This window comes from Pituophis catenifer, unplaced genomic scaffold, assembly GCF_029215685.1.
Source record: "Pituophis catenifer annectens isolate HBS135680 unplaced genomic scaffold, rPitCat1.0.hap2 SCAF_2, whole genome shotgun sequence".
NCBI lineage: Eukaryota > Metazoa > Chordata > Lepidosauria > Squamata > Colubridae > Pituophis > Pituophis catenifer.
This window is the reverse complement of record NW_027256882.1, coordinates 243,038,230-243,051,449: the sequence shown is the minus strand read 5'-3', so window position 1 is coordinate 243,051,449 and position 13,220 is coordinate 243,038,230. Positions and strand designations below refer to the sequence as shown.

The 13,220-nt window shown below is 34.9% G+C and overlaps 1 protein-coding gene across 1 annotated transcript in view; it reads left to right on the top strand.

Annotated features, from left to right (window-relative positions):
• PRR16 (proline rich 16) overlaps window positions 1-5,917 on the top strand; it is a 73,030-nt gene extending 67,113 nt beyond the window's left edge. Inside the window, exon 2 of the mRNA XM_070935711.1 lies at window positions 5,159-5,917. Within this exon, the coding sequence (XP_070791812.1) occupies window positions 5,159-5,917 (759 nt within the window). The remainder of the gene's footprint in view (window positions 1-5,158) is intronic.
• The last annotated feature ends 7,303 nt before the right edge of the window (window positions 5,918-13,220 follow it).

Genomic DNA, 13,220 nt, shown 5'->3' with positions numbered 1-13,220 from the left:
CAACTAAAAACATAAAATGTATAAACAAATGACAATAAATTATTTAAATTGACAGTAAGATAGTTCATGACCTTCATTCATAAATCATATACTTGGATGAAAATGTCCTTGTCCTTGCTAATAATTTATGAGAATTAGAGTGTGATCCAGTTGATTTTCCTAAACTTCCAACATCTTATGCTTGGAGGCACATAGTTTTGATTATCTCAGAATAGATAGATCTAGAATGTCAAATAATATTTATAATTGTACTTTTATTTTTCAAATTAATACTTTAATGAATAAAGGATACTCTTGGAAGACACTGTCTTCTGATTATAAATTAAAAACCACCTGTCATATCTAAGGCGACTACGTTTTTACTCTTCTTTATTTTTTGCAACTTAAATTTTCACTTTAACGGCATATATTTATTGTCTCAGTTTCAAACTCATATAACCTTTTCACCCAGATTAATTAGATAGTATTGCAAAGGCAGAACACTGACTTCTTATGAAAACCAGTGTTGCCCAATCACTTTTCCAAAGATAAAACACAATTCACTTAAATCATTTGCTTACAAGGTTATAATAAGATACATGTAAGGACATGCAAGACAGAAATGGCCAAAGTACTTTACCGAATCTGTTGTACTTTAGCATAAGATGAAATACAGTGGAAATACAGCAAAAATATTCCTATTTAACAATTCTTTATTTAAGAACTATTGTTAAGGTAAATGGATATTTTGGAAAAAAAAAACTGATAATTGTTACTTAAAATAATATAAGATTATTAAATAAACATTTGCATTGTTGCATAGGAAATATATTACAAATCAAATAGGCATTTACGCATAGTTATAAAAAAAACTCCATAACTATATCTATATCTAATTTATTTCTACATTAGATCTAAAAGGATTCGTATTTCCTGGTAAACGTGATGCTTAGAGTAGTGGCCAAAATTGTGGAAATCTTTTGGGAAAAGTGTATTTTTGAGGTTGATGGCTAATAGCACCACTTTTTTGGGGGAGTTTCAAGATAATCATATTCCACTGCTGGAATGGCCTGGGAACAGCCCAGACCTTAACCCAATTGAAAAATTTATGGAGCTGACTACAGAAACTTGTTAGTCAGAAACGACCCAGAATAAAACCCAGTGAATAGAAGCAATCATTCAATCTTGGTTTCACATTATAACAGATGAAGAACTAAAGGTCTTGGTTCACTCCATGGAAGCTGCATAATTCATAATTAGTAATTCATGCTAAAGGTTATCCAACTTAAGTATTAACTAACATGATAATTTTTGTATATCTCGTTTTTTCTACGTGTTTCACTTTTCTTCTTTATACTGTAATTGCTATACTAATAGCAAATCCTTCATAAAAGTTATTGCATTACATTCTTGATTAAATTATCTTTCCATTGATATATAATTTTATGGTACTACTCCCCCCCAAAAAAGTGTCATTAGCTAGTTTTAGAAAATACACTTTCCCCAAAAGGTTTCCACAATTTTGGGCACTACTATATACTGGAAAATAGCTACCTTAGTGCAGACCAGCCTTTCCCAATCTGTGTCTTGAATGTTTGTTTGATTACAGCTCCCCAAATTTCCAATTAGCACTTGTTGGACTCTGGCTCTTAATTCCCAGATTTGGTCATTCTGTCTCGGAATTTTGGAAAAGAAACTAACACATTGAACACATCTAATATGGACCATACCAAGTTAGTGATATACAATACTTCTTATGTGTTTATTTTATGTATGACTGATCCACATCATATGTCATTAGTAGACCTTGGAAAGATTCCTTCCAGTAAATGACACCAGGCAAGATTTGATTTAGTACAAAACTAAGCTGAAACGATAGGATGATAACCTTCTGCTCATATTAAAATTGCTAGTGGCACTTGGAATGATGTTTTGAAAATGTAGTTTTCTATTTTGAACTAAATTCAAAGGACTTATATATAATGATTGCAGCACCATTGCCAGTTAATGATTTAAGGACATGTTGGGTCAATTAATGTTAGTGTTGCTGTTTTTCTGCTATATGACATTGCAAAAAATGATTTGTCAAAAACTTGGCTGGCTAAAATAATTGACTTGGTTGGCTTGGCAGATCACTAATGGTGGAGACCCAATTTACAAAGAATCAGTTAAAGCTTGTTTTTTAGGTTATTGTTTGTCTTTGAGTTTAGAATTTGAATCCAAAAGCACACTTATGAATTGATGTTTTGTTGAATGCAATTTTCATGAGATTAATCTGAAAAGATTGGAATTTTCAAACAGTTTTAAACAACATAAATGATCTTAGGGCACAGTAGTTGTAAGATAAATGCAGTATGTACTGATTATTACAATAAAATTAATTATACCAAAATATATTCAATAATTTTAAAAAAGATATGTGGTTTTAATTGACAAGCAATAAATAGAGCCTGACATGCAAGACAGAAGAATTAAATAAATTCTGACTTGAGGCCCATATAATTTTATGAAAATATGTAAATTATAAATAGTTGTTTATAAACTACCATATTTTTCACTCCATAAGACGCACTTCCCCCAAAAAAAGTGGGTCGAAAGGGTGCTGGTCCTTTGGTGAATAGCAGCCAGACCGTGGTGGTGGGATCCTTTTACAGTGCTGAACCCCGACTCTTTTGTCTTTGTCGTTGCCTGCCCCTTGTGTCTCTTTTCCGCAGTGCTGGAGTCAGTAGCAGAGCTGGCACATGAGAGGACACCTATCTGTGGTCCTCTTAGGCTCCACCTGATATTTTTTTTTCTTGTTTTCCTCCTCTAAACCTAGGTGCGTCTTATGGTCCGCTGAGTCTTATAGTGCAAAAAATATGTTATATATTATATATAAAAAAATGGTCAATAAAACCTATAGAAAAATTATGACACAAATGGAGTACGTGCCTTTTAAAATGCTGGGAAATGCTGAGAAATGGAATCAGTTTACATTTCCTTTGTGTTCAAAAAACTAATTTATTTAACTATTTATTTAAGCAACAAAAATGCATGGGATTTTGTTGCCAGTTCTAGATGATATCACATAGTTATCCTCTATAATCTCAGTTGATCAGCTAAAGTGATGTATATTTGGCTCAAGTCTGTGTCAGGAACACTTGCAAACACTTCTTTATGAAACTGATAGAGGCTGGAGCTCCATGAATTTGGGAATTTTTCATTAACAGAACACTTATATCATTTTATCTCCAAACCATTGGATTTCGTGTTTCACTGCTGCTAAGATGCAATATACCATACTATCAAGTACCAGACTTCTAAAATAGAGTAGAGGGATAATTTTAAACTCTTCAACATACAACCATAATGGAGTCGATCCTTATGGTTGCATATTGTAACGAGGTTCACCTGTTTTACAATCTTTTTTGTGTGTTCGTTTTTAAGTAAATGTGGTAGTTTTAAAGTAATTGTAAAGCAAATGAATGGTTTGTTATAGACGTGGTTTGTCAAAAGTCAGAAGTGCCGGTTTTCAACAAAACCATCATAAAATGCTGTCATGTAACCACAAAATGCTGTAAACATGGCTTTGTTGCCATGGGCCCAAAGTTTGGTCCCTTGACTGTGGAGGGGATCTTACTGTCAGAATTTCTAATTCTGGGTTATAAATCCTCTTTTTTCAGGTCTGTCATAACTGAGTGGTTGTTTAGTGATCAGTATTTAACTTCTTTTACCATAGAAACTTAAATAAATCCTTTTGCCACTGTTTAAATGGTGCAACAATTATCAAGAATTGTCTAAGTACTGTCTAAAACAAAAACATCATTCTAGACAAAATATTCATGTTTATCACATAAATTATCCCCACAAATAACAACTGTAATTCATCCTAACTTAATATATCTTTTTAAAACTCAATTCCTGTAGCACTTAATTCAGTATCATCCCCCTCACTTTCCTGTTGGAAATCTTTGGAGGCTTTGGACTTATGTGTCACATCTATTTGTATTCTTTGAATTTTTCTGGAAATTCTCTTGATTTCTTCATAAAATTCAATCAAAACCAAATATTTTAAGTTAAGTTTCTGTTTAAAAGTAAAAATTGCTCCTTCCAGTTTATTCCATCAAAATGGAATCTTTTTCTGTTTAAGTCTATCAGTAAGAAAGAAGTACTCTTTTCTCTTACACAGTATTCTAATTAAAATTTCTTTGAGTACAATTATATCTTTATCATCAAATTTCAATCTTATGTTAAAATTCTGTTGCAGAATATGGTTGTGTTTTTCTGAAAAAAGTATAGAACATCCCTTGGAACATTTCTTAATTTCATAAATCTTGTGTTTATTCTATAAATTGTATTGATTTCTGCCTTTTCATTCCAATCCAAAAAACTGATAAAGCTTGAATTACCTTTTCTCCAGAATCCTCTAGAATTGTTCTGAATTTCAAGAAAAAAATCTTCTTTCTCAACTTACCAGTTTACTTTATTGATTAGCCCTTGGGCCATATCAAAGTGCAGAGTTCCAGACACAAATTATTACTAAAATGTGATAAAAACAATTTAAAATAGAATTGGATAAAATACAATTTAAAATGGAATTTGATTTCTCAACCTAAACAATGCCAGATTATCTGAATTTCTTTTCATGTCTCTATAAATTCCATTTTACATTTCAAAATTACTACTTTGTCATTAATTTTTTACACTTACATTCAGTTTGTTACAGTTTTTCCATATTTTTAACTTCTCTATTTCCTTTTTCATTTTAACAAGTCTTTCATCCATTCTTTATTCAAAACTTGTCAATTTAGTACTAAGTGAGTTGGACAACTTTTTGTGTAATTCTTCAAACATTTTCTGCAGTAATTCTGATGTTCCATTTACTGCAGGTTGTTCTAAAATCCTCTTAAACTTCCTGTTATGCCATTTTTTTGGTAGTTACCATTCTAATATTATAATCCAAATGTGAAAGTGTCTCATTTAAATCAAGGAACATAAGAGATAGACTCTTCCCTATTATTTTGTGACCTTAATACATTTATACATTTATATCAAATGGCCACTTTGTTGATGTACTTACTATACATCTTTGTATAGTATCTTTGTTGAGATACTTAATATATCTATAAAAAGGTTGCAAATTCTACTGTTTTTAATTCTCATAAATCCTTACCATTATTTGTATTTGATTTTCATGCAGGTGGTTGACCAGATTGATACACTCACTTCTGATCTGCAGCTGGAAGATGAGATGACTGACAGCTCAAAAACAGACACGTTGAATAGCAGTTCAAGTAGCACAACAGCATCAAGTTTGGAAAAAATAAAGGTTCAAGGCAGTGCCCCACTCATCAGGGCTCCGCCCCATCCATCTGCTATTCTAACAGTATTAAGGAAACCTAATCCCCCACCACCTCCTCCACGGCTGACTCCAGTGAAGTGTGAAGACACCCACAGGCCAGTTATCTCTGCCAATCCTGTAAAGACTAATGGGACTCTGCTACGAAATGGAGGCTTACCAGGAGGACCTAATAAAATTCCAAATGGAGATACATATGGTATATCAAATAATAATTTGGACAAAGTTCCGATGCAACCTCTTATGCACAGAACTGAGAAAGACAGATGTCCTCAGGCTGGAACACGGGAACGGGTACGATTTAATGAAAAGGTGCAGTACCATGGCTATTGTGCTGATTGTGACGTGCGGTATAATATTAAAAACAGGGAGGTTCATTTGCACAATGAATCTGCTCACATCCCAGGAAAACCTCCTCAACAGTGTCCTCCCTTGCCACCCCCTCCTTCACCACTTCCTCCTCCCCCATTAGAAAATGGAGGAGTAGGCATATGTCCCAGTAATAGCTTTCCCCCTCTCAGACCTGCAACTGTGCCTCCACCAACTGCACCAAAACCCCAAAAGACCATCCTGAGGAAATCAACCACAACAACAGTGTGATTTTTCCCCATCTGGAAAACTGTTTTTGCTTTTGTTTTTTTCTTATGTACAAACATTGAAAAAAGGTAAAGAGCACTTTCTACAAAAGCAATAAAAAGCCCAAATATATTGCACCCTATCTTCTGTGAAGTGGCAAAAAAAATTACATGGTAAGTAGAAAGAACATTGTTTAATGCTGTTAGTAACAAAATCCAATATTTAATGGTTGAAACTGGTATAATAATGTATACATGTATGTATGTATGTGTGTATGTATGTATATATGTATGTATGTATGAAAAAGATTTATATAGCCACCTTGAGAAACTGGGGGCATCTCATGATAACAATTTCTGGTACTTATTAAAGATACCACAGCTGTGACACAAGCAATTCTCTGGGAAACTATAAATGTGGAGTACCAATTAGGAGTGAAGTCTAATCAGTAGAAAATAATGTGTACTGCACAATAGATTTTATAGTATGTGATACTTTTAAAGATAGTTTTTGGAATGTAATTTGTGATTAATCAGAATTAATTAAGAACATTTGAATAGTAATTTCAATAGAGAGTTTTTACTTCCAATGAAAAAATATCCAAAAGTGTTATATTCCAAAATATTTTCTGCATCCAGAAAAATGTGTGCAAAAAAAGGTAATTCCTCAAAAGGCAATGTTGGAGGGTACTGAACTTCTGCTGCCATTCTGAAAACATGAAATAATTTTTATTTGTTAATTGTAAGTCATACTTAAGACTTAAGTTTTTGCTTATAACAATTCAGTTGGGAACACTTGGAATTTTGCCATAACTTACTTTTTACTTATTAATTGCTTAAACATTTGAAAAAGTTATTAACAATGTTTTTTAAAAAATGAATATTAAATATTTGAATTCTGGAGATATTTTTCCCGTCTCCCAATCTTGATAACATGCTCTACTTTCTCAGTTACTGCAAAGGATCTTCTGATATTTACAAACATTATAAATTATTATTTAAGCTGGTTGGAAGAAAAAGATCAAATCAGTGAAGTCATTTTATGGTAAGCTTTTTTTTTTTTTTTTTTTACAAACAATCTTGCACACTAGTCATTTTGTTTGATTCTTCTTTTATTGGAACCTGTGGGGAACTGGGGCTTCCTCACTTGCTTTTCTGTTAAGCCTTGGCACCCATTCATGATCATCTTTGAGGAGCTGTTCAAGGCAGAAACTTTGAGAGATTTCTTGCAGGTTGTATGCACCAGTGCACAATCCAAATCACATTTTTGCATTCAAACCCTAAACAGTGCTAATACATAGGCAACATATTAAAATCTGTTACTCACATAATTCTTTTTAGGTGATGGTCTTAGTTTATTGTACAGGTTATTATTTCAACCTAATAGTTGAAAACTATTACGAATTATACATACATACATACATACATACATACATACATACATATATACATACATATAAATGTAGGTCTTTGGTTATTTGGGTTTTCTCCCGCGTAAAATTGGAAGTGTCTTGGCGACGTTTCGACGAAGAATCATTCGTTGGGTGGGAGCTTGGCTGTGTTCTGATTGGATGGAGGTGTGTTCTGATTGGTTGGGGGTTTGGCTGTGCTCTGATTGGATGGGGGGGTTGGCTGTGCTCTGGATGGGGGTGTGTTCTGTTTAGGTGGGGGCTTGGTTGTGGTCGGGTTAGTCTGAGTTGCAGGGGGATTTGAGCTGGTGAGCTGTGTTGCTGTTGTTTGGCTTCGCATTCATGGTCGTGCCACATCTTCATGGTGGGTCTCAGTTTGCTTCATGCATGGATTGGAGGGGTTTAAAGTGGCTAATGATGCAGCTGTGGTCTGGCTTTTGGTTTGTGGTCGTGCCTCATCAGTGTGGGTTTGCTTTTTGCGTGGATGTGTGGTGGTGACATCCTGTGTGGTTTTCGTGAGTGTGGGTCTGGTGTCATTCTTTGTGTTAGGGACTCGTTTGTCAATGAGGGCAGCTCATTGACAAACGAGCAATGCAGCTCACCAGCTCAAATCCCCCTGTAACTCAGACTAACCCGAGCACAACCAAGCCCCCACCTAAACAGAACACATGTGCATGTGCACGTAACCCCCCGCAGAACCTCCGCTTTTGGCACACGATGGCATGGTGGGCCTGGTAGGCCTGTTTTTCATTCTCCCCAGCCTCCAGAGGCTTTCTAGGAGCCTGGGGAGGTTAAAAACAGCCTTCCTCACACATCCCCGGAGGCCCTCTGGAGGCCAGTAACAGCTCATTTCCCGACTTCCAGTGGGCCCAGAAGCCCCAAAAATCAGTTGGCCGGCGCGCAGATGCGCACTGGAGCTGAGCTAGGGCAATGCTTGCATGCCCACAGATATGGCTCCGCGTGCCACCTGTGGCACGTGTGCCATAGGTTTGCCATCACGGTTCTATATGAACAATGAAAACAAGAATCTAGTTACTAATTAAAAGGAGTGCTCTGAAAAAGTGTGCCTCATACTTTTTCAAAAAAAATGTTCTATTTTAACATCAGGATCCTTGACAATTTCAGATTTGCCTGGGATTTTGCAGCTCCCTAGAAGCAGTTGTAGGTTATTTTCTGTTATAAAACTTTCAATGAATGAATGTTTGAAAATAACAATTGCTGAGTATCTGCTTAGAAAAAGTTCTGTTTTGTGCTGTAAGAGTGCTGAAGGGTAACAGTAGGTATAGATGGCATGAGTTGAGGAAATATTAAAACAGCGATGTGGTTTGTTAGTGGAGAAGCTACATAAATGGTTTAACATTTGTATGAAAACTAAATCTGTTTGATGATTGAAAGAATTCCATTATTGTTCCACTATTCAAAGGAAAAGAGGAATGTAAAAACTGAAGGGAGATTAATTTGTTGTCTGGATCTCGGAAAGTATATTCTGATAGAAAGGGTATGCAAAGTGACATTGAGTAAAATTTAGGAACTACAGTGTGGTTTTATGCCAGGCAGGAGGCATGCAGATATCATTTTTGTTCTTTATAAAATAACTTAAAAATTTATGAATGTGAAGGGAACATTTATTGTACAGTTGTTGATTCAGAGAAAGTGTATGATAGTGTGAGTGGGCTTGAATTATGGAATGTTTTACGTAAGTATTGAGTTGAAAGTTGGTTGCAGAATGCGATAAGAGTATAATATGGTGAGAATTAATTGAATCCTTAATGAATAGTTGAACACCAAGCAGGGAATGAAATGAGGAATTGCTATGTACTCTTGGTTATTTTAATGTATTCATGCACAATAAATGTATAAGGAATCATGGTGATAATGTAAGAAATCTATTGGTTGGCATGTGAAAATAAGTTGCTGATATCAAATGATTTGCCAAGAACGTGTGATGCAAAGAGAAGTACACAAAGAGGTTGTGAAAATTAACATATTGAAGGACTAGGATTTTTTTTTATGGGGAAACTGAGTGAACAATTGCAATAGGCACCAGTAAATGGGGAATTTGTAGCTTGGTAAAATGCTTATTGAAGATGGATGAAAAAAATTAAGAAGTGCAAGTGATACTAAAAAGCATTGTGTTTTGTTGTAAGGGATGAATGTTTAAGAAGGCTGTTTATAAGAGCATGTCCTTGCTCACTTTGTTCTATGAAAGTCAGAATTTGGCTTATCAGGAGAAACTTAAAAGTAAGTTCAGTGTATCGGAATGGTGCATTTAGAAATGGGCATGATAAAGCAAGAGTAGGATAAAATTAATGTAGATTGAATACAAAAGTGAGTATCTGTATGAAGTCTGCTATGTTTGAGTAAGAGAAGGAAGAAATATGATATCGCACAACACATGAAGTAAGAGTGAATGGGTTAAGAGGAAAGAAAAACTAACCATGTTGTGACTGCACAGAGTTGAAGAGATCCTCAAAAAGAAATATGTTAGAAGTATGAAGAACAAACGGCAGTGGTATGAAGCAATACATGGGTGTGGTGGAAACAAGGGTGGTTTGTAAAAATAAAAACGCATGGAACTACCTTGTCCAGGGTGTCAAACTCAAGGCCCAGGGGCTGCATCTGACCCATGGATTGCTTTGATCTGGCCCGCAGGGTTGTCCTGGAAACTGTGATGGGTCGGCCCACGGTGCCTCTGCCAGCGAGTGTCCATTTTCACTGGCAGAGCGTTTGGGCCACCACAGATGCACCCGACATGAGTCACACGAAGCTGGCCACACTCACCCTGGCCACACTCATTCCGGGCCCCCGAGATCAAACACAACCCTGATGCGGCCCTCAATGAAATCAAGTTTGACACCCCTGACGTAGCCAATAGTATAAATGTGACTAGATCTGTTACTACTTTGACAGCCATTTTGTGAGGATGCTTTGATATCCCCAAATGCTAACAGTTTGGGGGAGGGGAGGTGTTTATTGATATTTGGCCTATAAGCAACTTCAATACATCCAAGTGAAGTAATTCTGTATTTCTTCCCTTTTTTACCTTTCTCCTTTTTGCATCAAATTTTAGATTGCAAATTCTCTTGAGGTGACATGCTGATAAAGCTAAAAAAAAAGTATTACACAATAACAGTGGCAATATATAGCCTACAAGAATGTCACAATACAGAGCAAACAAAAATTGGGGATAAGGTTGTACTTCAGCTCTGCACATCACAACCAGATTCAATCAAATGTAGGTTCAGTTGGAAGTTTTAAGTTTAGGAACATAGTCCATAGTTATGTAGTTACTTCACTCTGCTCTCTATCACATGGACCAGATAGAGGCCTAGCATCTGTTATGTCCTTAGCATAAATATGACATCACCAAATCTCTATGGTTAAAAAATAATTTATCCAGCCTCTGCTTATTGCATTCCAAATTTTTGCCAATGTGAATAATATTGACCATGTGCCTGAGAGTAAAAAACTGAATCTGATTGGTTGAAGAAAACAGTAATGTTAGACAGCCATAAAAGCATTTCTCAAATCACATTGTGTTTTGCAAAATGGGATAGAAGAAAAAATATTGAAAAATATTGTTTTGGGACTTTTATTGACCCTGAGGCTGTTTGGGATTTATGAAAGGTTTTATCTTTTCTAAAGATATATCTTCTTTTGCCACATCTTGCTGAATCCCAAATTTTACATGTCAAGAGTTTAAAATTGATACTACTTTCTGAAACTACATAATTGCAAAGCCATTTAATAACAAATTAATTTTATGACAAACATTGCAAACCTGCTGCTTACTTTTCAAGCAGCAGGAAAGGTTCATGGGGTGATCTGTTTAGTTATTTATTTTTCTTGTGTGCATGATCTTATTAGATACTCACCTCATTTTCATTTTGGAAAATGTCTTGAGACAGCATACATTTTGGTGAACCAATTCTTACTGAGCTGTGTTGCCACAGATATAAAAGCTGCCACGTGTGCTTATTTATTAGAGCATAGGATTGCTTGCTGTGCTCATCATATATTCCATATTTCCCTAGAGAATGGTGCTGCTTTAATAAAAAGAAAAACATAATTGTGTAATGATAGAACAGAAGACGTAGTTGTATTCAGAAATGTCACTATTTTGTGTGTGACATTTATCGTTGACAGCAAAACAACGAAATTATCTGTGAGTTTTATAGAAATAAATATATGAAAGCTGAAGCAAAAGGATTACTAACAGGAAAGAGGAATAAACATGGCATTTCATAATGCTATATTGAAAGAATTTTGATTTAAGTGTCCTACTAGCTTTAATGGTCATATTCCAGTCCAAATGGACCAGTTTTTCTTTTCTTTTTCTTTTCTTTAAAATTTCATTCTATTTTTTAATTTTATTATAGGTAGGTTGTGAATTGCTAATTATCCCTTAGAAGTTCTTTTGGAATAACCAGTGGAAGTTATCCATAAAGTGGAATTGAAAGTCCCCCCCCTTTTGTATTTTAGTCTTTACAAAGAGTAAAATGGGATCATTATGCTTTGCATTTTGTTCCATTAAACACTAAAATGAGGAAGAGTGGAGAAAAATCACTTAATTTAGGGCAGGCTTTTTAGGGTTTGAAGACTTTATTCTCACTCATTAAAATCTTTCCATAAACTCTAAACACAAAATGTAGGATTCTGGAGGACCCAGAACAGATACTAATTTCATGAGGCCAAGTAACCATATTTTTTGAGTCCTACATGCTATACTTTTTACACGATTTCTTCTCTGATGTCACATTAATCTAATTGGATGCTTATCTGTACCTGATTTTGTGAATATATATGTGTGTGTACGCGCACACATGCTCTATATTGCAAGAATTATATTCTATAATTATATTCTATATTCTATAATTTGTATGTATGTGAAGGGGCATCACAAGGAAACCAAAACTATAGATTATCCAGTTTTTTGTCAGTACAAAAATTATATGAATACAATATGAATACTCAAATTTGCAGATTGACTGCAAAATATTTTTTTATATTATATGACATCTTGAAGTTCTTATTTTTGTTTGAAAACCAAGGATCAGGAACCAAGGTACCTAATTTTTAAGTCCAGATTTGAAGATGAGCAAAATAATTAAATGAACCCCAGAGTTTCAAAACATGAACATAAGTATATATTTAAAAATCCATGTGTGTTGATATTACCCTCTTAGGACCTGAACTTGATACAAGATCTCACAACATCAACAACCTGCCAAGACAATAAGCAGAGGACCCAAAAGGGACAGAGTATGATAGAGCCAAGAACATTTAATTTACTGTACATCCCATACAGATTAGAGAAATACAACAGTGCTAGGCCAAAGTTGGGCCAGGTTTCCAATAACAAAAAACCCAGCCACTGCTTGATTTCTTTATCACTCTTCTCCTAAAGAAGCAGAACATTAGTTGTGCTTTGCTGCTTTCCAGATACTCAGTTGCAGTACTTCACTTTTTTTTTCTGCCTGCAGTCAGCATTCTGTGCCTATTGAGCATATTATTATGGTACTTTGGATCCCATTTCAAATTCTTCTGCAAACTGAGGCTGTACAGTAGTAGGTCTTCTCTTATATATGGATGATGCTCTTGTAACTATTTAAAAACATGCCTGCAGAGAATGAACTCGCTGTATGACAATAGATTGCATTATAGCTATATACAACATCATAATACTGCACCAACTAATCAGTCTTAGAGTTATAAAAATGGATTATAGCCTTTGAAAGTGGATTTTTTCCGAATTTGTTTTAAACCACAAAAATAATTCCCTGTACTTTTAAAAATCTACTTTCTGAACATCAGAGCAGAAACTTTGTACCTGTGTATAAACAGGATGGCAGATCATGTTTCCTGATGAATTGAACATTTTACAATTCCCAAAGAGAAAATGGTTGTCATTCCGCTTCT